This window comes from Corvus cornix, chromosome 12 (genome assembly GCF_000738735.6).
Source record: "Corvus cornix cornix isolate S_Up_H32 chromosome 12, ASM73873v5, whole genome shotgun sequence".
Taxonomy (NCBI): Eukaryota; Metazoa; Chordata; class Aves; order Passeriformes; family Corvidae; genus Corvus; species Corvus cornix.
In genome coordinates, this window is record NC_046342.1 from 8,660,539 (window position 1) to 8,684,792 (window position 24,254).

The window sequence follows — 24,254 nt, forward strand, 5'->3', positions numbered from 1 at the left end:
TGCATCCGTCCCCCTGTGGCTGGTTGGGAGGTCAAACTGAGCAGTCAGCTGTGTCAATCACGAACAGGAATCACCATTTCCTCCTTTCCCTCACTTCCATCTCCCAGCACAAAGCAACATGGAGACTTTGAACTTCTGCCTGGGGGGAAAACAGGCTCTTCTGAGCCAACCTCTGAATCCTGGCAGAGCAACCGCTCTGCCAGAACACAGCATCCCTCCCCACAGCGAGACACCAGCTGTGGGATGCTTGCCATGACTGGGCACCAGCTGGGACCACTCTGGGCAGTGCTGGACCAGGACCAGGCTCCCTTGGGCCATTCCAGGCCAGCAGTCAAGACCAGGCAGAGGATGGGGTGGGTGGCCTTTCAGATCTGGGAAGCAGCAGGAGGGAAGACTGGGATTTCTGGACGGCACCAGAAGCCCATTGGAATGGACAGGCAGCCATGGGAAGATACATGATGTCCCAGCACTGTCGTCAATCTCCTGGCCAAATGTCCCCAGCACAGGAGTCTTGGTTTGTGCATGTGAGTCTGGCTTGTGCTGTGCAGTGGAAGAGGACACAGGAGTTTGGCTAAAACACCTGAGTGAGGATGCTGCAGGTGGGATGGCTTGCAGGGAAGTGGTGGCCTTTGCAGGGAAACCGCCCCCTACCCTCCCTCAATCCTCTACCACATGTCAGCCCTCAGCCAGAGACACATTTGTTGGTTCTCAACCAGGTTATAATGGCAGGACGTGTAACAAGAGGTCAAGTTAAATGACATCTTTAAGTGTCTTGAATTTTTCCCCCTGTGCTTATGGGGTGCTTTCACATCCTCCTTCCTTTCTCTGGGAACATCCAGCCTGCCTGCACCCTGCTACCCGAGCAGGTCTAGATCCAGAGGCACCAGGGCATGGCTGCCAACACTGAACCAACTAAACAGGCTCAGATGGAGACAGCGCAAAGCACAGCACAGGGAGGGGCTCCCAAAGTCATGGCACAGCTGAAAGCAGTGGGATGTAGGCCTTGCTGGGGAGGCAAGTTCTCCAGGGAATGGGCTGCAGGTGTTGGAATAGGCACACAAATCCCTTTTGGCATTACAGAAATTTGGAGCGCTGGCTGCCAGCAAGGGACATGTCACCACATTACCTCGGTGTTGCCAACCAACAGAGCTACTTGGGGAGTGGGCAGGTGATCCTCCAAAATAACAGGGCTTAGATGGTGCTTCCTCTCCTCTGGCTCTCCAGTGAGGTGTTCCCAGGCAGGACAGGCTCTGGAAGAAACTAATAGAGAGGGGAGGGAAAGTGACAGCCTTAGAGGGGTGTAAATCTACAGCTTAACCTTCTAAAAGCACAGCCTGAGCCAAACGCTTGTGACAGCAGCTGCAGCCTCAGGGTCAGAGTCATCAAAACCCAGAGCTCTCCCCCAAATCAGGCTTGTTTTGGCTGCCCTGGCATCAAAGAGCAAGTGCTTGTTGTGGTGCCCATGAAGGCTCTGACCCTGAACCATGGCTGTCAGTGCTGTGTTTATCTTCAGGGCTCCTGGCTTGTCAGTTACCCCTTTCTCTTCCACCCCAGGCATTGTCACCAGGACAAACTGCAGCCAGTCGACCTGTGGGGAGTGACACAGGGAGTTCATGTTCCTTTCTGCACCACTTTACTCCCTGTTTACTTCACTTTCTGTGCGTGTCCTCTTTGCTCCTTATCAGGTCATAAAACATGCTCCATGTGGATGCATGAACACCGACAGTTCAGGGCTGCCCTGCTCTTGCACAAGAAGCTGCTGATGAAATCAACACAGTTTGGGGTTCTTGTTCCCACTTGGACTAATGCCAGGTGAGGGACACCCTCTCCAGCTGAGCAGTATCTGTGGAACATTCCTTAATAAAGCCCCTCCTCAGCCTCTCCCTGATCCTAGGGGAGAAGAGGCAGCTGAGGGCAATGAAGGAGCCGGTTTGGGCAAGAGCTCGGAGCAGTGAGAAGGTGCTGCCTGGGGCCCTTGGGCGAGGCTTTGCTGACAGCCGGTCCTGGGTGCATGGGGGCTGTGGCTGGTGTGTCGCTACCTCTGGAGCAGCAACTCAGCCCTCCATCTTCTTCCCACTCCCAAGAAGGTGCTGTGGGATGTGGGGCAGCGGGGTGTGAGGGTTCTGCAGCCATGTGGGGGTTTCTCCTCTCCCTTCGGGCACAGCTGCTTCCTTTTGGCTGCAGACCTGGCTGCCTGTAGGGAACCCAGAGAATTGTTTTTGTTGGCAGAATTGGACTGAGAGGATCTCTGAGGTTTCCTGTGCCTCCCCGGGAGGGCTGGAGGGAGGCACTGAGGGGTCAGCCCACATCCCTTTCTGCTCTGGCAGAGGAAGCCTATTCTGGGCTTGAAGGGCAGTGTGACTCACGGGATGCTCCATGAGGGGGGAGCACCCAGGGGGTGCTTGGGGCTTGGCTGAAGCTTCATTTCTTCTCTGTAGGAAAGATGTGGTGTCTGTGCTGGTCAGGGGTTTGGCACCAGTGCTGCTGTGCCCTTTCAACAAAGGGTATAAAGGCTGGCCTGGTTTGCCTGAGCCCCAGCCCATTGGGGTGTCCCTGCTTCCCCACTCAACATCCCCGTTAGCCTGTTCCCACAAAGAGGAGATTGGCTCCAGGGAACCAGGGGCAGCATGGGCAGAGGTGGTGTTGGGTGTGAGGGGCAGTGTGGGGACCAACACCCCCAGGCTGGTGCTCCTCAGGTGCCACCACAGCTCTGTTTTCTGGACAAGGGGACTCCCCTTTCACATACCAGGCTTCAAGGTGTTACATTTTTCTTAATTTTTACCATTTCTACACAAATCGCCACTCTGTAAACATCCACTGTGGCAGGGGCAGGTCCAGGAAGGGCCAGCCCCAAAGATGTCATCACCATAAAAGTAGGTTCCTTTGGGCAAATGAAATGACCTTTGGGCTCTTGGTGACCTTATCACAACCATCAGGCAGAGTATTTTATCGCAGCCTCCCGGACTTTCAAGTTAATAAGTAGCAAAACACTTGGGCCATTTTGTATTGCTGAAGTTCATAGCTGGGCTTCAGGCCATATATGGTGATTTGGGAAGCGGTTTCAGTGCCAATATAATGGCAGTAATTGTCTTGGTGTTACCCTCTGGCATTTTGGTGCAATGCAGGGTAAAAGTATTTGGTGTACAAGATATGCGGAATGTTTTGAATCAAATCTTTGATACTTAATTTTTATGTATAATTCTGGAAGGTAAGTGTTCTACTTAACTAATTACCATCAAAGCACAACTCCTTTGCTGGTCCAGGACTCTGATAGGGTTTTCTTTTTCAATTTAATATGTCAGTATTGTTCAACTAGTGGTTTGAAGCATGACAGCCTGCCCACTACAAGGCAGTCGAAGGAAAAAAGCCACATCATGCTTTCAGTTTCTTGAAGGAGGCTGCTTAGCTGAGCTGTAGAGGAGCAGGAGGTAATCTGAAATACAGGCTTTGATGCATGACAACAAGATGAGGCTTTGAAGTTAATCCGCCATAAAGATATTGCAGCCAACAAATAAAGTTTTGTGCCAATAAGTACACCCCTATTGTTAACAGTTAAAGATGTAATTAAAATGCGCATAATATATGCATTAACTTTGAGTAGAGTTAATAAAGTATTATTGAAAGCTGTTATTAGGCAAGTAGGTCTTGCTTTATAATGTTTTAAAAGGCAGGAGCATTGTTCCTGTGTTTGTCCCAGGCTGTGCAACGAAGCCCCTGAAGAGCGACAGGGCGGCTGCTCCAGGTGGTGCCCAGAGGAGTTATTTATCCCTGTGCTCACCCAGAGCTGCTGTTTGCAAACCGAGGTGAGCCGAGATCTTATCCCTGTCCTGGGGGGTGAATTGTGGTAGCTGTGTGTTATTAAAGAGGCACTGCTCAGGACATGGCAATGCCTTCCTCAGCAGCAGCTCCCGTGGTGGGCTCTGGGCACCCGCCTGCCCCGGCGCTCTCCCATGCCCACAGTGACCTGAGCATTGTCACGGATCGTGCCACAGGGCCAGCACTGCACCAGTGGGAATAATGGGGACAAGTCACCCTGGGAAGATGATTCACCCCGCCAAGGCAACGTGCTGTCACTTGTTACGATTGCAAACAGCCTCACCGCGTGCCCTGGAGATCCATCACCCAGCAGTGGAAAATAACATGGAAACCTTTCACCTAGTGGAGCAATGCTGCTTCTCGGTTCGGTGAGGCAGAAGCTGGAGTTTTCCCCAGCCACACTGGACTGAATCCAGCCAGAGCTTCCACCTTCCTATGGAAAACAAGACTGTTTACATAAATGTCTCGTTGCCTGGTTTCTGGGGCCATGGGACAGCTAATTCTGATTATTTTTAATGTTTTTTTATCATGTGGTTGGTCTGACTTAGAGACATTTGTTTCCCACTGAATCATAAGTTATTGTTGTGGTCATTGTCTGTCCTGCTCATAGCACCAAAGCTGTGCCCCTGTGCGGGTGGGAAGCCCAGCTCCTAACACTGGCATTAGGAATGAGTAATTTTTGGCTGAGGGCCAGCATAGCTGGGCTCCGAAGTGCCAGCAGCCTTGGAGGGTGACGCAGGGGTGACTCGGTCCTCGCCAGCTGCCACAGCTTGCAGAATGAGTTGTCTGCAGGCTGAGAAAAGAAACAAAACTCATGGGGCAGGTCAGAGCAGGCGCTGGCTTTTAATTCGGGCTTGCCACACTGCAACCACCCCAAACGTGGCCTTGCAGGGGCCTAAGGAGGTGCCCAGGGAGCTGCTGGGGTTTCCTCTGAAGCCTGAGGCTCATCTGCTCTCTGTGGGCACAGGGAGCCCAGCCGTGCCCTGCACTCTCCCCTTTGCCTCCCCTGTGCCATCTGGAGTGCCCAAGTTCTCCTCCACTGTGCTGGGACAGAGGAGCAGCCTCAGCCCCTGCCCAGCAAAGTGATTGCAGCACTGCAAACCACCTCCCTCAGCAGGGCTGTGACCTGTTGGAGCTGTGGCCTTGTCCTGGCACTGGCTGGATCAGAGGAGACCGTCACCACCAAAGGGGACTCTCAATGACTCTTCCCTGTGGCTGCACACGGAGCTTGTAGGAGTGGGTTCCCCGCTTAGCTCATGTCCTGTTTCGACATAAAACCACTGCAGGTCTCTGCTTCAGCTTCTCTATTTTAAGCACCATCATTTGCTGTGACTGTATCCAGGGGCATTCCCACCAGGTGGCCTGGAGTAACCATCGGGTGGGTAATCCATCCCTGCACTGAGTCAGCACTGCCCTGCACGTGTCCCACGGGAGCCTGGGGCCGTGCATGAGGAAGCTGAACAAACAACGTTTGAAGGCTTGTGAAATACCTCCCATGTCCACTTAGGTCACCTCAGCAGAAGCTCAGCTTTGTTTAGCTCAGCTTGACTGAGAAAGAAAACCCAAAACAGGCTGAGCCTCAACTTCACCAGGCCACCTAAACCCCTTGATTTTAGTCATAAATCTGTTCTGACAGTTCATGTTATCAAAAGCTTAGATTATTGTAGTAAACTCTGACCTGGAAAGCCCTTTACACCAATTATGTCACCTTTCCCCAGCCTGTCCAAAGGGACATCCTTTATCAAAGTACAGGTGGGGTGAGGTTTTGACCCAATTTGCATTTACTCTGGAGCTGATCTCATTTCCAATTTAATTAAGTTTTCTCATAATTTTTTGGCATGTCTTGAAGATACACACCAGCCTGATATGTGACCCAGGGGGAATGAAAGTAAATTTGCTTATAGCAAAAGGATTCAGGTGGCAGTTTTGAGAAAAATCGGAGCAGATTTTAAAATGCAAGTTGAAATGCAGCTCCTGAGAGCAAACAGTGTCATCTGTTGGGAAGGTAAAAGATTTGTAACCTAAGTGACAGACTTACTTTTACACCTGAAATAGGATTTTTATAAGTGGGATGCTCTGATATCAACCTTTGTGCCCTTTCCATGGGAACATGCCTGATCACAGCCCTCCCCAAGCGCTGGGAACAGCTGTCCCCCACCCCAAGCCTGCTCCCAGGCCTCATTCGAGGGGACTGTGAGGTTTCTCTGTGGGGTGTAGCACTGCGCTCTCCTTTGTATCTCTGTGGCAATTGTACCACATCCCCTTTACATCCCTGTTGTAACCCCTGTTGTATCCACCCCTGTGTCTCCTTGAAACCCTGTTGCTGTCGTACGACATTCCCTTTTTTATCCCTGTTGCATCCCCATGGCAACCCCATTGTATGAGTTCTGCAGCCTCATAGCATCCTCTTTGGTGCCCTGCTGTGCATCCCTTGCACACCCCCTTTACATTTCTGTTGTAAACCCAACCCTGTTGTAACTGCCCACCCCCTGCAGCCCACTTGCATCCCTCCCTCACACCCCCACTACAGTCACATCACATCCCTCTGTTGCCACTCTGCATCCCCTCTTGCACCTCCACATTGTCCCCCTTGCATCCCTGTTATATACCACTTGCACTTCCACTGCAGCCCAGTTGCATCCCCCACTTCAACCCCACAAAATTCCCATCACAGCTCCACTGAACCCCCCCATTGCATGCCCCTTCCCACCCCTGTTGCGATCCCCATGGAAGCCCCATTACTTGTCCCCTGCATTCCTTTTGCAGCTTGATTGCATCCCCCCCTTGCACCTCCGTTGACGTCGCTCTACCTCCCCCCACTGTTTCCACCTTGCAGCCCTTGTGGCCCCCCGTCGCATCGGCAAAGCAGCCCTATCGCATCCCCCCTTGCAGCCCGTTGTAACCCCCGTTTTCGCCCCTACCTCATCCCCCTTTCACCCCACCTGTGTCCCGCCTATACCCCCTGGCATCCCGCCCCGTGGAGCCGCATCCCCGCCTCTCCGCTGCGCCCCGTGGAGCCGCACCGGCGCGGGGGGAGGGCGCAGCGGAGCCGCCGCGTTCCGCCGCCCGGCGCTGCCATTACGGCCCGGCGCGGCTCGGATCGGATCGGACCGGTGAGAGGCGGGGGGGCGGGATGCGGGGCTGACGGTGGCAATGACAGGACCGGGGGGAAAGTGAGCGGAGGGGGGGGCCGTTCCGGCGTCCGGGTCTCCCCGGTCCCAACCCTGGCATCGCTGGGGGTGGGTAGAAGATCGTGAGCAAAGACGAAATCCAAGAAAAACATTAACATATATATTCAAAGATTTAATTAATTTGCCTTTAAATGCCTCCCCTCCCCCAACAATTAATCATTTGGTGGCGAGGGGGTTGGAACAAGATGATCTTTAAGGTTGCTTCCAATGCAAACCGTTTTATGACTCTAAAGGATTCTATGGTCTCAGCTGCTGCTGTTCGGAGGATGCTGTCATTTTGCCGAAGGAGAATGCTTTGGCGGGGGGGCCTTTGTGCTGAGAGTAGGGGCCAGGATGTGGACCCTGGATACTCCTACCTCATCCCTGCCCAACTCTTTCCTACCCCCTCCCCAGGAGGCGGCTGAGTCCGAGCGCACTCGTGACATCTGATGTGCCGTGCGTGCTCTGCTGCGTGCGTGTGCGGCGGGATGAGGATGGCAGTGGGGTCCGGAAGGAGGATGGGCACGTTATGAATTTCTAAACCAGCAGCTGACTGGCAGCACAGCCTGCTTGGGTCATGCTTTTCATCCACCTTGTCCCCAAGCTGGCTGGCAGTGATGCTGATGGCTTGTCCCTGCCTGTTCCCAGCCTGGGGTACAGCAGGAGGGTCACAGAGCAGCCCAGGCTCTCTGGCTCGTGTTGGAGCCATGTTGCACAGATACAAATGGCTCAGAGATGTACGTTTTGAGAAACGCTGCTGCAGACATAATGATCTCATTTCTGCCATCTATAAATAAATGAAGGTGAAAGGGCACATTTCCTACTCTCAGCTCACGGGAGGCTGGATTGAGAGCTGGCTGACTGACAGACAGACATCTTTCAAATATTAATAGGTATTAAATCACAACTTCACTGTGATTAGCACCTAAAGGATCACATAGCAAACTACACCACTGGGGAGTCGTAACAGTAGTTATGTTGTCATTTATAGTCAATATTATTTTTCTGGCTCCAGAGGATGCAAGGATGAGGGAGTTTCCAAGGGAAAGGGTCACTTGCATGTTTTAGATTTTTCTTTTTACATGGTTAGTGGTGTGAGCTGGGGCTTTTGGGGGGCCCCACCTCAGCCACTGAGGTCCCTCAAAGCCCCCTGTTTCTGCAGTGGGATCTTAAAATTGGTTGATGCTTTTTCCTTTTCAGATCTTAAAAATAAACCAAATTAACATATGCCTAAATGTACTGCTTAGCTTTCAGCTATACAGTGATCAGTCAGACATGGGCTGCACTGGGTGCAGGTGGGCTGAGCAAAACGCTGGGTGCAGTAGCAGTTGTGCAGCCCAGTCCCGACGAGCACAGCCCAGGACAGCCTTTGTGCCTGAATGTTGGCAGTGAGGGCATACATGTGATTCTTGTTTTGTGAAATCCCTGCCTGGCCTTCCTCAGGGCTACCCAGTGCATCAGCTGCCAGTTCCCTCTTCCAACCCAAGGCCCTTCTGCCTTGGGGTAGGTTTTGTGCTGCTGCTGCCTCTCTGTGGGGCTTGGAAAAAAATGACAGATATACACTGAGCTGGGTCTTCCCCAGCCTCCCAGGAGTGACACACTGAGCTTGAAAGAGGAAAAATACCTTTGGCCTATGGCCTTGGGACTGTCCCCAACATGCTGTCCTCTGTAGTGACCCACAGACCCCTTCCACCTGCTGGCCCCTCTCTCTGCAGGTGTTGAAACCTTTACTTGAATCTAACACAGGGGAGGAAGTAGCAAACAAATGAAGATGTGGAGCCTCCCCTTAGCATCTGTCCTGGGACTATCCCATTACCTGGGGTGCCTTGTTTTGGGGATCCTCCGATGCGGGATGCAGGCTGTGGTCATTAGTGCTTGTTGCCAGTACAGGAACCAGTGCTCCTGGTTTGGCATCCCGTGCCCTGCCATGTGTGCAGTGTGCTTGGCGTTATCACCACATCATTTATCACACACCATTTATCAGAGTTGCCTAATTGATGTTTGCAAGTTAATTTATGAAGTATATGGAGATCCTTCTGAGAAGCAGTAGCAACACTTGGGGCCACTTGCTGTGACTCTCGGTCACAGGGCACTCCAGAGTGATGGATGAGCTGCGGTATGAAGACTTATGGCTGTTACCAGAGGGCTTGTTTTATTTTTAAACCCACAGTAGCTTAAAAAGCTACTCTAGCTGGTAGCAAAGGACTGTGCCGGGGCCTGCCGTGATGCTGCCTGGTCCCACTGCAGCAGGGAGGGGTTATCGTTCCCTCGGCAGAGCACCATCGCAGGGCATTGCCACTGTGGGTGCTCCCACGAGGCTTTGGGGAGCCGCTGTCCCTGCAGCACTGCTGGGTGCAGGGGTGGCTTCGTGGGGCAGGGGGTGCTGGGGACTGTGGTGACGGTGGCTGGCCCTGACTGCACAGCTGAGCCTGCTGACATTTTCCTCCATCGGAGGTAGCCATGGAAATAGTGGCGGTGCTCTGCCCACGCAGAAGGAGGTTCGGAAGCGCCACGGGGCTCCCCGAGCATCCTCCCCCCCAGGCACCCGCGGCCAGCGGGGCCCTGAGCGGGGCTTGCCGGGTGCGCACGGCCGGCATTGGGCGCCGGGGCTCACGTGGTGAGCGGGGGCTGCCACGGCCCTGCCGAAATGCTCCGGCCTGATGGGGACAGCATCCCCCGGCCGTGGCAAGGGGGGGCTCTCAGGGATTTTCTGGCTTGAAGCAGCCCCCAGAATTCATGCCGGGTGGCTCCGGTGCTCCTGTTGATCGTCCCCTGTGAATTTCACAGCCAAAATCTGCCAGCGAGTTCAGAGCAGCATTTTGCTGCCTCCCCAGTCATTTCCTGCGGCTGCGCTTCGCTTCAGCCTGTGTCACACAGGGAAGGCTCGGAGGGGGGGCCTGGAAAAGTACCTTTAAGACAAAGAGGAAGGGGACGAGAAGCAGCTTAGCTGGCTTTGTTCTAATAGCAGTAATCACCTGAAGGGCAAGCATGAGCCCGCGGCGCTGGGTCCGCGCAGCCCTGCCTGGGGCTGCTGGGCTCGGCTCTCCCCGCCGCGGCTCTCGCTCCCTCTCCGATGGCAGCTTGCACTTTGCTGCTGCTTGGAACAAAGCGGGCTTTATTGTACCAAAGACCATATTTAGATAAACGGGAAAGGTTGGTCAGAAGGTGAATATGAGACGTCTTAAAGGGAAGCTGGTGGCTTCATTACCCCAAACTCACCGGGCTGCGGAGCCTGAAGGGAGGAGTAAAAGCAGGACTGCGATTTTGACCTTGTTTTTTTCCTCTTCTGACAGTGTTTTCAGACACCGCCGCTGCCCACAGCGAGCAGGACTTGTGCCGAGACGAGAAGGGGAATTCTGCAAGGTAAGCCAGGCTTTTTAAAGGCTTTCTCCTCGTTTAGTTTTCTAAAAGCGGTGTGGAGGTGGAGGCAGAGGTGGTGACCCTGTGCCAGGGAGCACAAGGGCTCCCACCATCCCACGCTTTTTCCTTCCTGCAGCCTTCTCTCGTTACGGGTCACCAATGGGAACAATGGCGATTTTCTGTGCTTAATGTTTGCCCTGTTTTAGTGACATAGGGAAAGACAGCGAGTGCTCTGGGGGTGGGCTCCCTTGCAGCCCTGCTCCCATGGATAAGGTTTATCGGTTGCATAAAGTGTTTATCTATGAACAAGCCATGCCGAGATCAAAGATCTTTCTACAAAATGTTAATTAAATGAGTAACGACGTGTTGTTGAGGCTTGAAGGAGGAAATGAGGTTTAGCTTTGTTAAGGAGGTGCCTGGTGGAAATATTTACAGTATTCCTCAAATTTCAGTTATTCCTATTTCCCCTGGGGGAAGAGGGCAAATCTGGCTGATGCTTCAGGGGTTCTGTAAACCGTTTCTCTTGGTTGTGTGTAACCAAGTGGGGGGGTCCAGTGTGATCCAATGTGATGGTGTCTGGGGGCGGGAGGCTGTGACTGTGGTGATTGTCTTCCTGTTTCATGGCATCAACATACCACACACACACCACTGGGAGTCTTGCAGGAAGCTGGAAAAAATCTGACTGTCCTGGCACAGAGAAATCTGGAGGTGGTGATGGGGGGTGAGTGGCTGGTGGGAGAGCAGGCATTGAGGATGTTTCATTTTACAAATGTGGGACAAAACTGCTCGTGCTGAGGAAAGGGGGAGCCATGAGTTGGTTAGCAGGGGGAATTAGAGGAGATGTGTGCGTGGCAGCATTTAATCTCTTAATGAGAAAAATATATCCCAGCTGTCTGTGGTGGGGAGAGTTCAGGGACAAACATGACATTGTGTGAGAGCTTGCCCTTGTTCCCAGTGTCCTCCACCTGCTGTCCCTGGGATTTGTCCAAATGATGATGGGGAGCAGGGATGGGAATCTGTGATCCAAGTGCAAAATGTGGGGCAGAAGTGAGGATGTGGGGGTGGGGATAAATTTGTCTCTGGTAAGGGCTGGACACCAAAGAGTGCCCTGCCAAGTTGTTTTCTTCTGTTCCCGAGTCCATTAATAGACTCTGCTTCCTTGATTAGTTGGTGCCTGTGCAGAGCAGTAATGAGAGCTGGGCTCAACCCATCAATTCTAGGTCAGTGGTTGTGTGCTGGGGATTTGGGATCAGGCAGGGGGAGGGAAGGGAGTCAGAGCTGGACACCTGCCTCCAAAAAGAAGCATGGAGCCTGCCTGAAGCTGGCGCTGCCTGCACCCACGGGGGGAACGGCTGTCTGTACTCATGGTGGGGGGAAAGGCTGCCTGCACCCCTCAGGGGGCTGTGCTTCCTGTGTCTGCAAAGTGTCCCAAGGGCCATGTTGTGTCCTGTCACCCCGGACACGTTCCGTGCCTGTTAGGAGGCTCACTGCCCATTTGAGGTGTGCTCTCCTGAGAGGATAACATTGCAATAATGAGATCCATTAAGGAATCAGAAGAAATAATTGGGTTTTTAAACTGAAGGAGACTTTGCTGTGCTCCTGAGTGATATCTGCCTCTTGCAGATCCGCTTTCCTCCTCACCTGGCAGCAGTTCTTATTTAGCAATGACTTGTCATAATTTCTGGTGGTTAACCTCAGAACTTTCCCTAAATGCAGGCAGGTGAGGCTGATTACTGAAGAGCAGCATGGACCTGGATGTACTGAACATGTTTGTCATCGCCGGCGGCACCCTGGCTATCCCCATCCTGGCCTTCGTGGCCTCATTCCTCCTCTGGCCCTCGGCGCTTATCCGCATCTATTACTGGTGAGTGCACGAGCCCCGCTGCTCTCAGTGTGGCAGGGGTGGAACCCATGCCCAGCAGGCCCCCCCACACAGAGGTTGCAGTGGTGCAACAGAGCTGGGTGCTCCTGCCCCTGACAGCGATGGCAGCAGGTGAGCTGAGGTCCTCCAGGGCCGTGCCAGCTGTGTGCAGCTTTAAGCATGTCTGGGAGAAGAAAATGGCATTTTCCTATTGCATTTTGGCTGCTGAGGCATATATCTGTCAGGCCCCTTGCTGTGCCAAGGGGCTGTTGGCCAGGCTGCCACTGCAGTGCCAGCTTGCAAGATCTCTCCAAACCTTTTTGGGTTGCTTTCCCCAAGGACAGGACTGAGACTGGGAAAAGCACTGCTGTTGCAGCCTGTCCACCAGCCCGGCAGCTGTGGCAGTCTGGTGATCTCCCACCTCATCAATGTGGCTGTGGTGTGGGTGTCCCCAGGCTCACACACTCCATCCCAGCTGACAGCCTGCCCAGCAGGCAGGGACTTCTCCTTCATTAGTAGTTATGGATGAGGCTTTTCTCATCCTCTCTTTTTCTTCTGGAATGAAGCATCAGAGAAGATGGAGGGATGCTTTTCCTTATCCCCTTGAATGTTGTCCTTTCCGATACTGGGAGGCAAGCACTACATCCTTCAGTCCTCCTTTGTCCCTGGAAATCAGTGATAAGCCCACTGGCAGCTTTCCTCTCTGGGTTTATTGCAAGGAAAAGCTGGAATAACTCCCTTCAGAAGTTGGGGCAGAGTCTCATCCCCCAGCATGGAGCAGGCAGCAGCAGACAGCACGGGCAGAGCAGGCAGCATGTCAGGCTGCCCTCACATGCTGCTGGCAGATGGTGGCTCCTGCATTTCACCTCATGGGGTGTTTCCAAATCCAAGTGACCTCCTGTGAGAGGAAGCTGCCCACTGCAGCACTCCAGTGTAGTAACAGGATGAAGCCTGTTTCTAAAGGCACTTTAATTAGCAGCCTTTTATTCACGGCATCTGAGAGAGGAAGAGCATGGGATGAAAACCCCAATGATGGGATCATCACCCTGCAAAGGAGAGGAGGCAGTGTCACAGCCTTCTGCTGCCCCATGGTGGTACAGGGTTTGGCAGTCAAAGTGGTTTACTTCTTTGGATATATGAGTGGCTGGTGGAAGCCAGGGAGGACCCTGATGGACTGAGGTTCTAAGGAGCATCCCTGCAAAACACTGCTGAGTGAGTGTGGTCAGGCTGAAGCCTTCCGCAGCCACAGGCAGGGGTGGCAGGACAGGGCAAAGGAGGTGCAGGGTCTGATGCCAGGAGCTTGGAGGAGCCAGGCTGAGTAGAAGGTAGAGAATGCCTTGCTGCCTTTGGTCTTTTGGGGTTGCAGATAAGGGGCTGAGTGAAAATGCACTGTGGGCAGGTTGGTCTGTGTCTGGGTGAGGGAGGGAGCATGTGAGCAGGGATCAGGACTGTATTCTTTTGAAGGGTGTGCTCCCCCCATCTCTCTCTTCCAGCATTTCTGGCAGTATGGGCTTCCGCAGGAGTAACTGCGATGCCCTGTGTGCCATGGGCACCTCTTTTGTTAGGGACAGTGGATGAGAAGTGTGGGTTTGCCCTTATTCTTCCTTTTCTACTGGCTTCTTTACAAGTTGGATTTTTTTCAGGGGTGAAATGGAGGCAGGGGAGGTGCAGGCAGCTACAGACATGCTGCCATCCCCTTTCAGCCCTGTGCAGCTCCAGCTTTGCAGCACTGCTCCTGGGAGGTCCTGGGGGAACCTTCTCCCTTCTCCCTTCTTCCATAATTCCCTGCCTGCTCCTTCTCCTCACTGCCAGTCAGTGTGTCCTCAGCTGGCACAGTCAAGGGTCATGCTGGGCCCCCCTCACCCGTGGCCTCTCTGCTTTCCCTGCCACTAATGCGCCTTCCTGCCCGGCAGGACATCCAGGGCTGTCCCGCTGACTCTGGCCCTGGAGCTGCTCTGCCTGTGCTGTGACAGGGGTTAATCAGTTTATCACTCTTGCTGCTGCCACTAAGTGAGTTAACACCTTGTGAGGGATCAGTTCAGCTTTGCACAGATTATTTTGCCTTCTGCAGAATTGATCCATTAGGATCAGTTGCTAAAAATGTTATCATCTTGCCCATCGGTAGTTCACACCAGTGCCTTTGAGGCAAGGACTCTTAAGACACTTATTAAGGAAAAATTCACCTCTCCTTGTAGGACCAGCACAGAACTGAGATGCTGCTTAAGTCCCATTAACTCCCTCGAAAAAGAGATTATGCTAAAAGAGGATTCCACTATGCATAAGCTTTGAGTGGGCAGAGAGGTAGGACAGTCCAGAAGTGTTGGTGACCTTGCTCTTGTATCTTAAATAAACTCTGATACGCCATATAAAAGTATTTGCCAGTGTCTTGGCCACCAGGAGTAGCCCAGTAGTTGTCCTGACAAGGGTTATATCTGAGCTCAGGGGAAAGGCAGAGAAAGCGACCCTGCTGTCTGCTGTCTGCCTTGGGCTGCACGTACACATCATGTGTCCAAAGTGTCACCGATAATCTCTGTCCAGGTCCTTCTGGCCAGCAGTTTGCTGCATCCTCTGAGCAGGCTGCAAGCATATGCTGGCAGGAGCTGTCTGCCTCTGCTTTTCAGAGGAACAGCCTTGGGCTTAGCCTGCTATCTTCTGGGGTGCTAAACCCGGTGTAAGGATGGTCCCCTCTGGTCCTTTATGTGTGTATAAAATATATATATTTTATATATATAAAATATAAAATACATTTTCAAAGGCTGTCTAGTTGGTCCATGGGAACCGGGTTTCTGTGGTGCTCCAGGGTGACATGGTTGTTTTGGCTGGGAACTGATGTGTTTGTCTGTGGGGTGATGTACTCCCCACAGGATTGTGTCCAGATAACCCTGTCACAAACCCACCTTATCCACCTGGGAGAACTGTCTCCCTTGGCCTGCCCACCCTGCACGCTGCCTTGCCGCGTGTGCTGCCCCTCTCTCTTGAGTCTCTGTCCTCATACCTGCCTTTGGGCATTTTCTGTTTTACCATTGTTATTTTGGCCCATTTCCATTTCTAAATGAGTTATTTAGGGTTTTTTAAAAAATTTCTTAATAGAGTGTCTCCACAAACCATCTGCAGTGCAGCCAGCCACCAGTGCTACACACCTGTCCAGGGACCAGAGGCACAGAGTTAATCCCAGTAGGCGCATTATGGCACCAGTGAGAGCCCAACCTAACTGGCCTTAGTGAGCCAGCAAATCTGTGGCTGCCCTTGGATTTGTCACCTGGCTTATACCATGGCTGGGCCCTGGTCTTGTCTTGCTCACTGGTGTTTTCTCCTTGTTTCCAGGTACTGGCGCCGAGCCCTGGGCATGCAGGTTAGATATGCAAACTACGATGACTATCAGTTTTGTTATTCCTATAGAGGGAGACCTGGACACCGACCGTCCATCCTCATGTTACATGGGTTCTCTGCCCACAAAGACATGTGGCTGTCCATAGTCAAGGTGGGATTCTGTTTCTATCATGTTGCTCCTTACTGAGAATTGATGGTCCTGGGCTTGGGGCAGTGTGGGGGCCCAGTGGTCACATGCATGGGATGGGCTGACTGCTGTAACATGCTAGGAACACGCTCCTTAGCTCCATGCTCATTGCTTGTTGCATCCCTTCACCCCTATAACACGCAGAGCTGCAGGGGAAGAGCAGTACACACTTGCTGCCTCTATGGGATGCAAGTCTTGGCCATGCTCTCTCATCGTGTCTTCCTTGGTACCTGAACTGACTTATTCTGGTGCACGAGCAACCAGGGCTGCCAGGAGGAGAGTGACCCCCTGCTGCTTTCACCCGGGCTCCCCCCTTGCCATCCCTGGGCTTTGCAGCAGTTTCCCTGCACTGTAACCACCCCTGGTTTGTTTCTGCAGTTCCTGCCAAATAACCTGCACTTGGTGTGTGTGGACATGCCTGGGCACGAGGGCACGACCCGCTCGGACTTGGATGATTACTCCATTAGTGGGCAAGCTAAGAGAATACACCAGGTAAAGCCCCAGCATCACATCACCTCCGCAGAGCGATGTGGCGATGTGAGGGATGTGGGGACGTGAGAGATGCTAAGCCCCATGAGTCTGCCTTGTGTGGCCTTGCTCCCTCCCTTCCCAGGCAGCCACAGCCACCAGCCTCAAGAATGACCATGCTGTTGTTTCCTCTCTCCTAACAATGCTCCTTCTGCTCCCTGCCAGTTCGTGGAGTGCATCAAGCTGAACAGAAAGCCCTTTCATCTGGTTGGCACTTCCATGGGGGGAAATGTTGCTGGCGTCTATGCTGCTCAGTACCCAGAAGATATTTGCAGCCTGACCCTCATCTGTCCTGCAGGTGGGCAAGGCAGGGGAGGTGAGACAGAGAGAGGGAGAGACAGAGAGAGGGCAAGCAGGAGCCAGTGCAAAAGCCCTGGGCAGTGCTGGGGGTAGCATAGATATGTAGTGCAAAGCATTTAGAAATAATTTGTATTTACAGTCTGAAAATCTCTGGCAAGGCACAAGAGAAAACCACAGCCTTGTGCTGACTACTCTTCTCCAGGGGTTTGGCATTTGTCCCACTGTGCTTTGGTAAGAGTCAGCGACGAGGGCAAACGGAACAAGTTCTGCTCTGCAGGAAAATGCCTTTTCCCTAGGGATGGCAGGCATTTCACATGGCCTGTCTGCAGCCTCTCAGTTCAGGAGAGGGAACCAAGACTGCAACAGGAATAGCCCCATTCTGGCCTCCTGAAAGCGCTGGTGTGCTGAGGGGCTGGGGCTTTGGGAGCCAGAGAGCTCTGACCTCCCACCTTTGGGTGCCTTGAGTGGGAAGAGCACTTCAGGGCTGGGCACAGGTCAGCAGGGTGTCCCCTCCATCCCCTCCATCCCTGGACAGGGGGCTCAGGGGAGCCTGGGCATGACATGCTGCAGGAGGCATGGCAGGCAGGGAGCTTCTCTGCCAGGGAGGCTTTGCTGCATCCCAGTTGTCATAGCAGCTCCTTCCCCCTCCCACGCAAGGAAAGCGGCTTCCAAGTACGCACTAAGGAACGAAACAAAGCGAATGTTACCTAGCTACCGGGCTCTGGGGGCGTCAGGTTCCCACTCCCCTCTGGGAGAGGTGTCGACTGTCTCTCTGGCTGTTTCTGGATATGAAACCTCTGTGTGGAGGCTGCAGGAAGGATTGGGATTAAATTGCTGGGGAATTTTTCCTCAGTGGTGCATGCAGATGGGGCTGCTGAAATTTTCTGTCCAACCTGTGCAGTGGCAGGCTGAGCACTAGTGTTTGCATCTGCTGACCACATAAAAATAATCACTAGAGCTTTTGCTGAAGTAGTCATGCATGTCTACACCTCGTGCCGTGCCAGTCTGCAGGGTTGGTGGTGCCAAGCCCTGGAACAGGAGGGAGGCTGGGTATCTCTGGATGCATACTGAAGTGGCTGTATGTACAGATGTTTTCTTCCCCTCTTTTAAAATATTTTTTTGAAGAGTGAGCAGGCAGGAAGCCAGAAGCAGGGATGAGGGATGTCAGTACAAGAATGTTTTTTTGTTTGGGCTGTTGAGGGGATCTCATCTGTGTTTTAGCTTGTTCACCCCTTCTCATTTCACCCAGGCCTGCCAAGTACCACTGACAGCAAGTTCATTAAGCAGCTCCGGGAGCTGCAAGAGTCCAAACACATTGACAGGATCCCTTTAATCCCCTCGACACCCGAGGAGATGGCGGATATGCTGAAGCTTTGCTCCTACGTTCGCTTCAAGGTGCCACAGCAGGTGAGAAGCCAACGCTGGTTGTGGCGGCTGGGAGAGGGGGGCTTGGAGGTGGTGAGCAGGTTTGCTTCTCCCTGAGCCTGCATGGTGGCAGCAGAGGCAATGCTGGGAGCGGAGCTGGAGCTGCCAACCCTGCCATCACCCAGGTGAGATACACCCAGTCCCACTCCCTGCATCTGTCCAGCACCTTCCCTCCAAAGCCTCTTTTCCAAGCTCCCTCTGGCAGTGCCTGCTGGAATTCCTCCTCCCATTAAGTTTTTGGCAGCAGGCTGGGATGTGGAAGGGGTTTTTAGTAAATATGGCTGGCAGGAAGCATTAAATAACTAAGGCAGCTGTTGTGTGACGTGGAGGGGGATTGTTCACTGCTTCTTAAATGAAAGTGATGGAAATTAATTGCGTCATTTTCGAGCGAGAGGAACTTGGCGAGGGGCTGGCTATTAAACTAGTTTTCCTTAGGAAGTCTGGAGTGAGTAGATTGGAGACTAAGAAAAAAATGTAAGGTAATGCCAAGACTTTTTGTGTTTTTGGCAAAAGAATACAAGAAGGAAGAAAAGTGCAGTCATGGCTGAGGTGGCTGCTAGCCAGGGGCAGAAATCGGGTCTGCATCATAAAAGACAGTATTACTTGTTGCTGAAATATATGTTGCTTAAGTGTGGTTTCAACAGCCCCACACACTTAGGAAAGAAGCTCGTGCTGGGGCCACAGTTGCTGGGGTGGCAGGGGCTGCTGTTGAGTGCTCTTGGGCATGCTCAGACCTGTGCAGGGCATGGGTCCCCTCCAGCAGCTCTCCTCTGCTCTCCCTGCAGATCCTCCAGGGCCTTGTTGACGTTCGCATCCCACACAATGAATTTTACCGGAAATGTAAGTGCATGGTGGCAGCCTCCTCTCCAGGCTTTCCAGAAGGCTCCCCAGGATGTGGGGACTAGCTGTCCCCAGCCCCCATGTCCCCAGCACATGGGTGGGCCCCAGCATCCCACGCTGTCTTGCTGAGGGTGGGAACAGGCAATGTCATTAACAGATTTGGGGACACACCTTGGTCGCTGGTAGCAATGCACTGCCACCCCCAAGGCTGACGGGGTTGCTGCTTCGCCCTTGCCCTCCCATCTGAGTTAACAAGTGCCTATGAGGAGATGGTCTGGGTGAGGGTCCCTCTGCAGCTGGGCTTGGTGGCAGAGCAAGGACAGCCAGTCATCTCTACATGGGTTTCCCAGGGAGGGGATACTGGCAGGACTGGCCCACAGGGCCCTCTTTGAGAAGGGAAGGCAAAATGTCCCCCTGTAGGAATGACTCTCCTCTTGTCCCACTAGTGTTTTTAGAAATCGTGGATGAAAAGTCCAGGCACTCTCTCCACGAGAACATGAGCAAGATCAAAGCACCGACGCAGGTCATCTGGGGAAAGCAGGACCAGGTAGGCAGCCCCCTGCACATCCCCCACAGACCTGTCTCTGCCTGTGCCCACCCACGGGGGCACAGTAGGGGCTGTGCTGCCGAGCTGTGCACTGCTCTGCAGGGAGCTGGCACATGTGTCCCCAGTGGATTTAGACGCAGGGGCTCAGCAGGGTGATGGGCAGAAAGCTGACAGCCAGCTTTCCAGAGGGAGGAGAGGGCAGTGCCAGGGCTGAGGAGTGCAAGGGGCCAGCTGGGGGGTAGGTGCCAGCATTGAAGCAGGCAAGGGCTGGGAAGAAGAATAAAGTGTCAGCAGAGAGTTGTCCTGGCAACTGGGAAGAGGATTGTGGGCAGGCTTCAAGGCAGAGTCTTCGGGTTTGTTTCAGAGGCAGAAGTGGGAGGGAAGAAGTGGGAGGAAGCAAGCTGCAGGCATACAGAGGGCTCTATAAATGCAAAGATGCAAGTGTTTGCTTGCAATGATACCTTTGCATTGAGACAGCAGCCAAAAAGCACACAAGAGAGTTTCCTGCTGCATGCTGAGGCTGCACCATGCAGCCTCTCTGCCCTGTCCCCAGGCAGGGTGATGGTATCACAAGGACTGTGTCTGCACCCTTGCTCTGCATCTCGGTTGGACCCCAACAGGGTTTCTACAGTGTCCATCAAACCCCATCTCTCACTGTGGCAGTGACTGTTTTTTCCACTGCCATCCAGGTCCTGGATGTTTCTGGTGCCAGTGTTTTAGCAAGCGCTATTCCAGACTGCCATGTGTACATCCTGGAGAACTGTGGGCACTCGGTGGTGGTGGAGCGGCCCCGCAAGACAGCCAACCTCATCCTGGAGTTCCTGGCGCTGCTGCACAGCATAGACAACAACAAGAAGCAGGCATGAGCATGGCAGGGAGCGAAGTGCCCATGCCAGGTTAAATTGTAAAGTACTGCAGCTTTGATAAGTTCTCAGGGATCTTGTATGATTCGGGGTCAATGTGCCAAAGTCCCTGAGGAAGGCAGAATCACTGATACCTAAACCTATAGCACCATTGGCACAGCGACCTGGGGTCATTGAGCAACCTCCATAGATACTGGAACAGAAGCAGAGTATCTCCCTTTTCTACTTAGAGGTAAGGTAGAAATGAGCTGAAATCACCCAGTGTTCATCACACAGCCACCCATCTTACCTGGGTTACCAGCACGTAGTTGTTCATGACATTTACCTAAACTATATATGAAACGTAGGAAGGAGAAAGCATCCTGGACTGAGACTTACAAAATATTTCTACTACTTAGAGTCCATCGTGTTGCATGCTGCTGTGCTGTAAGAGAACCCCCAAGTGCTCCAGGCGTCTGCTTGAGTGCTCTTTGTGTAGCTCCTTAACTCATGATTTATGCAGAAAACAACAGAAAACTTCACGTGTGGAAGTCCAATGACTGTATGTGCAAAAATGTTTACACTCTGAGTGGGTTTTTCTAAATCCCTGAATAGCTCCTGTGTATTTGTAATGCCTTAACGTTGCCCAGGGTGCGGTGTCTGTGCACAGCCCACCTTGCCCAGGGTTGGTTCTCCCTGCGGGTGAACACAGCCAGTGACAACGGCGTGCAGGCAGCAGCTTTGCCACTGCTGTGGAACCGGGGCAATGGGAACTGCCCGGGGTGATCCAGCCCCTGAGCCCGAGTCAGCAATAAGCCCATGGCCAGGGTGTGACTCAGCCACCGCGGGCAAACTTTTGTCTCAGCTCCTCTATCACATTGTGCTGCTGAACACCTGGATGTAAATAATGATTTTCTTAATGAATTCTGTGAATTCTGCAAAAGCCAATGCCACTGGAACAGGCGTGAGGGGTGGGAGGGGGCTGTGTGTGTGACCAGCACAGGGGATGGTGAGGAGGGGTCAGCTCGCCTGCAAGGTGCTGGGTGGTGGTGGGGAAAGGTACAATGTGCTTCTACATCCTCTCCGTGATTACAACTCCTGACCGAGTGAAACTATAGGTAGAAACAGGCAATACAGGCAAACTGCACTTCACAGCCTGCAAGGTGATGTCCAGGGATGGGTCCTGCACCTCTCCAGGCGTGGTCCCTCACTGCCTGTCCCAGGGACAGAGCGCTGGTCCCGGTCTCGGGCAGGACCAGTGGATGCTGCTGGAGGGTAGGTGGTGTGTGGTGCCCTCACAGGCAAAGCAGCAGGTGGCTGTCACCCCCAGCCCTCCTCAGGGGGTGACAGTGGGTGCTGCTAGAGTGTCCCCCCACGACTGGGAACACAGGCTTGTGGTGCTGACAGCTTCCTGAGGTACCCCAATCTGTACATACATTTGAAACTCCCCATCAGCTTCTTGGCTCTTTTTGAGAGAAGAAACATTGTTCTTTTAGAAAATTAGAAATTTGCTGTTAATTGCTTGGTTATTGTTTCTACTACAGGAGTTGATTTAAAAAACAAAATTGCTGGTAGTTTTATGTGTTAAAGGCCAGAAAAATTTGTTGGGTATCTATATGGTTTCTCATGCCACAGACTGCTGTATGTAAAGGATTTATATGGCTATTAAAATCTAGTGATTTAAGGAGTCCATGGTACACTGATTATTTTTTCCTTCGAAGAAGAAGGGGGCTGTGGTGTGGGATGACACAGGGGTCTTACTCTACTGCTTCTTTCCTCCCCACATTTCTGGGAGATGCAGGTTTTGGCTCGAGGAATATTTGGTAATGGAAAGAGAGATGCTGAAGACCAGGAAGGCTCATCTCATCTCTTCAAGGACCACACAAATTTTCCTTTTTTTCATTTTCTTAAGAGGAAGTGGCACCAAACACTCAAGAAGAAAAATAAAACCTCAAGGGACAAGGAAATTAGGTTTTAAGCACCAAGATTCCTCTTAAAACCCTTGCAAGTATGTTAAATACCAATTTCATCTATTATTGCAAATCTTACTGAATTCATACACTGTGCTAGGAATAGCATTACATCAATTTACAGGCAAAAGTATTTGCATTTCTCCTTTCCCCAGGAGGCTCTTGAGGCCCAGCAGCTGCATTGTTTGCCAGAGGAGCTGCACGGAGGGCTGAGGAGCATCTTCCTGGCACCTGATCCCCCTGCCTGTGCCCTGCCACTGCTGCAGTGATGCACGCATCAAGGTGACCACAGCACAAAGGTGGGAGGGGGCTTCTCCCCCACAGGCAGGGGCTGAGGTGGTTCAGGGCATCTACATCCTGTGTTGCAGCCTCTTGTAGTTCAGCAATAAAAACCCTCAGGTCTGTATTGGAGGGAGCCCAGAGTGGCCCTGCAGCAGCTGAGCCTGCTGGAGAGGCAGGGAGGTAAGCTGCCTGCACCTGCAAACACACCTGGCTGCTGCTCCCATTAACCCTCATTTCCTGCTGGGAGCCAGAAAAGCCCCACACCAAACACAGCTTACTCCCTTGGTTTTGGCTGCTGCCCCCTTGACACTGAGCCCCCAGTGAGCCCTGGTCACTGTCCAGGTAAGGGTGTGTCTCTAGGCTGGTTATGGGGCTTGGGAGGGGGCAGAGGCTTCAGCTCCTCCTGGTGGGTTTGTGTGTCTTAGGGGCAGCACTGATGGAACCATAAGGAAAGCACTGGATCCCAGTTGTGGTAAGCTTGGGTACTGGGAACCTGCACATAGCCTGAGCATCGTGGTGAGGGAGGAGGTGTCCTTTTGGTTTGTTGCCCCATGTATAAGTACTGCTTTCCTTGTAACCAGGTGGCTAAACCAGGTCTGTATTGGGGCTGGGCTGCGTCATGAGGCTCATGGAGGTAAAAGTTCACACAAAAGCTAAGTGAGGAGTTGGCCCTTGGTTGTTGTGGGCTTTGCTAAGGCTGTTTCACTGCATCCTGAGAAGAGGCTGCAAAACACAACAGGGCTGGCTTGAAATATATCCAGTAGTGCCTTTGAGCAAGCTGTTTTGCTGCTGAGCATCCAAGTCTGTGGTGGTACCTGCTCCTGGAGTGTCATTGGGAGCAGGAGGGACAGAGCTGGTGGCAGCCAAGTACCTGGGTGCTTGGTGTGTGCCCAGTTGATGCTGAAAGGGAAAATGTGATGTCCTTGAAACACGGACCCTCAGGGAAACCAGGGCTGGGTCCTGTTCTACACAGCTGCAGACAGGTGCTTGTCTGCAGTGGAAAAGCATCTTTCTCCCTTTTTTCCCCAGCAAAGCAGATTAATTAATATTTGCTGCCTTGTGAGACGATTTCACCAGCACAGGTCTGCACAGAACATCCTCTGACAGGCACAGTGATGCTCAGGGGATCTGGCACTATGATTTGGGTGCTGTCGTGGGTGTTCCCCACCCTGGTAAGCCACCAGGCAGCTGAACCTTCCCCTGACTCAATGTGTGTCACAATCCACTTGGACACGTTTTTTCCCATGGAAGCCTGGATGAGAGTGCCCTGGAGCATGGCCCCCCTCACCCACTGTAGAGGGGGCACCGCAGCCCGTACCCGTGTTCCCAGTGCTGCCCGTGGCTGTCTTGTGACACAACGAGGGACCCCTGCCAGGACCCTCCAGCTGAGACTTGCAGTGAATGCAAGAAAAAACACACAGGGTCGGCAGGGGGGTCGGGTTTGGTTGCTTTTCCTTCTAGGAGGCCATTTTCCGCACAGGAGCCTCTTGGGGGCGGTTTGGGACTGTTCATTAAGCACTCGCTGAGCCGCTAGTACTCGATGACTTCTCCCTGCCGTTCCCTGCCCGACAGCGCTGCCTGTCTGCTGCTTCTGCCCGCAGCTCCAGACACGGAGAGCAAACCTCGGTTTTCCTTTCACACGGAGAAGACAGGTTCCTAGCTTGTTATGAGCCTTGCTAAGGCTGCTTCACTGTATTCTGAAGAGAGGCTGCAAAACACAACAGGGTTTGAAAAAAAAAAAATCTAATACTGCCTCTGAGCAAGCTGTTTTGCTGCTGAGCACCCAGGTCTGTGGT

The 24,254-nt window shown here is 52.8% G+C and overlaps 1 protein-coding gene across 4 annotated transcripts; it reads left to right on the forward strand.

Annotated features, from left to right (window-relative positions):
• The first annotated feature begins 6,829 nt into the window (after positions 1-6,829).
• On the forward strand, positions 6,830-21,894 carry ABHD6 (abhydrolase domain containing 6, acylglycerol lipase). 4 transcript variants are annotated; one of them, XM_039559169.1, is made up of 10 exons: positions 6,830-6,929; positions 10,280-10,349; positions 12,063-12,210; positions 15,532-15,688; positions 16,103-16,216; positions 16,418-16,550; positions 17,802-17,959; positions 18,763-18,817; positions 19,264-19,364; positions 20,054-21,894. In XM_039559169.1, the coding sequence occupies exons 3-10, from the start codon at positions 12,092-12,094 to the stop codon at positions 20,228-20,230; spliced, it is 1,014 nt and encodes a 337-aa protein (XP_039415103.1). In that variant the 5' UTR covers positions 6,830-6,929; positions 10,280-10,349; positions 12,063-12,091; the 3' UTR covers positions 20,231-21,894. The 4 variants fall into 4 exon arrangements, with proteins under 4 accessions (XP_039415103.1, XP_010388373.1, XP_010388374.1 ...); XM_010390071.4 differs by lacking the exon at positions 6,830-6,929 and adding an exon at positions 9,584-9,603; XM_010390072.4 differs by lacking the exon at positions 6,830-6,929 and adding an exon at positions 9,887-10,151.
• The last annotated feature ends 2,360 nt before the right edge of the window (positions 21,895-24,254 follow it).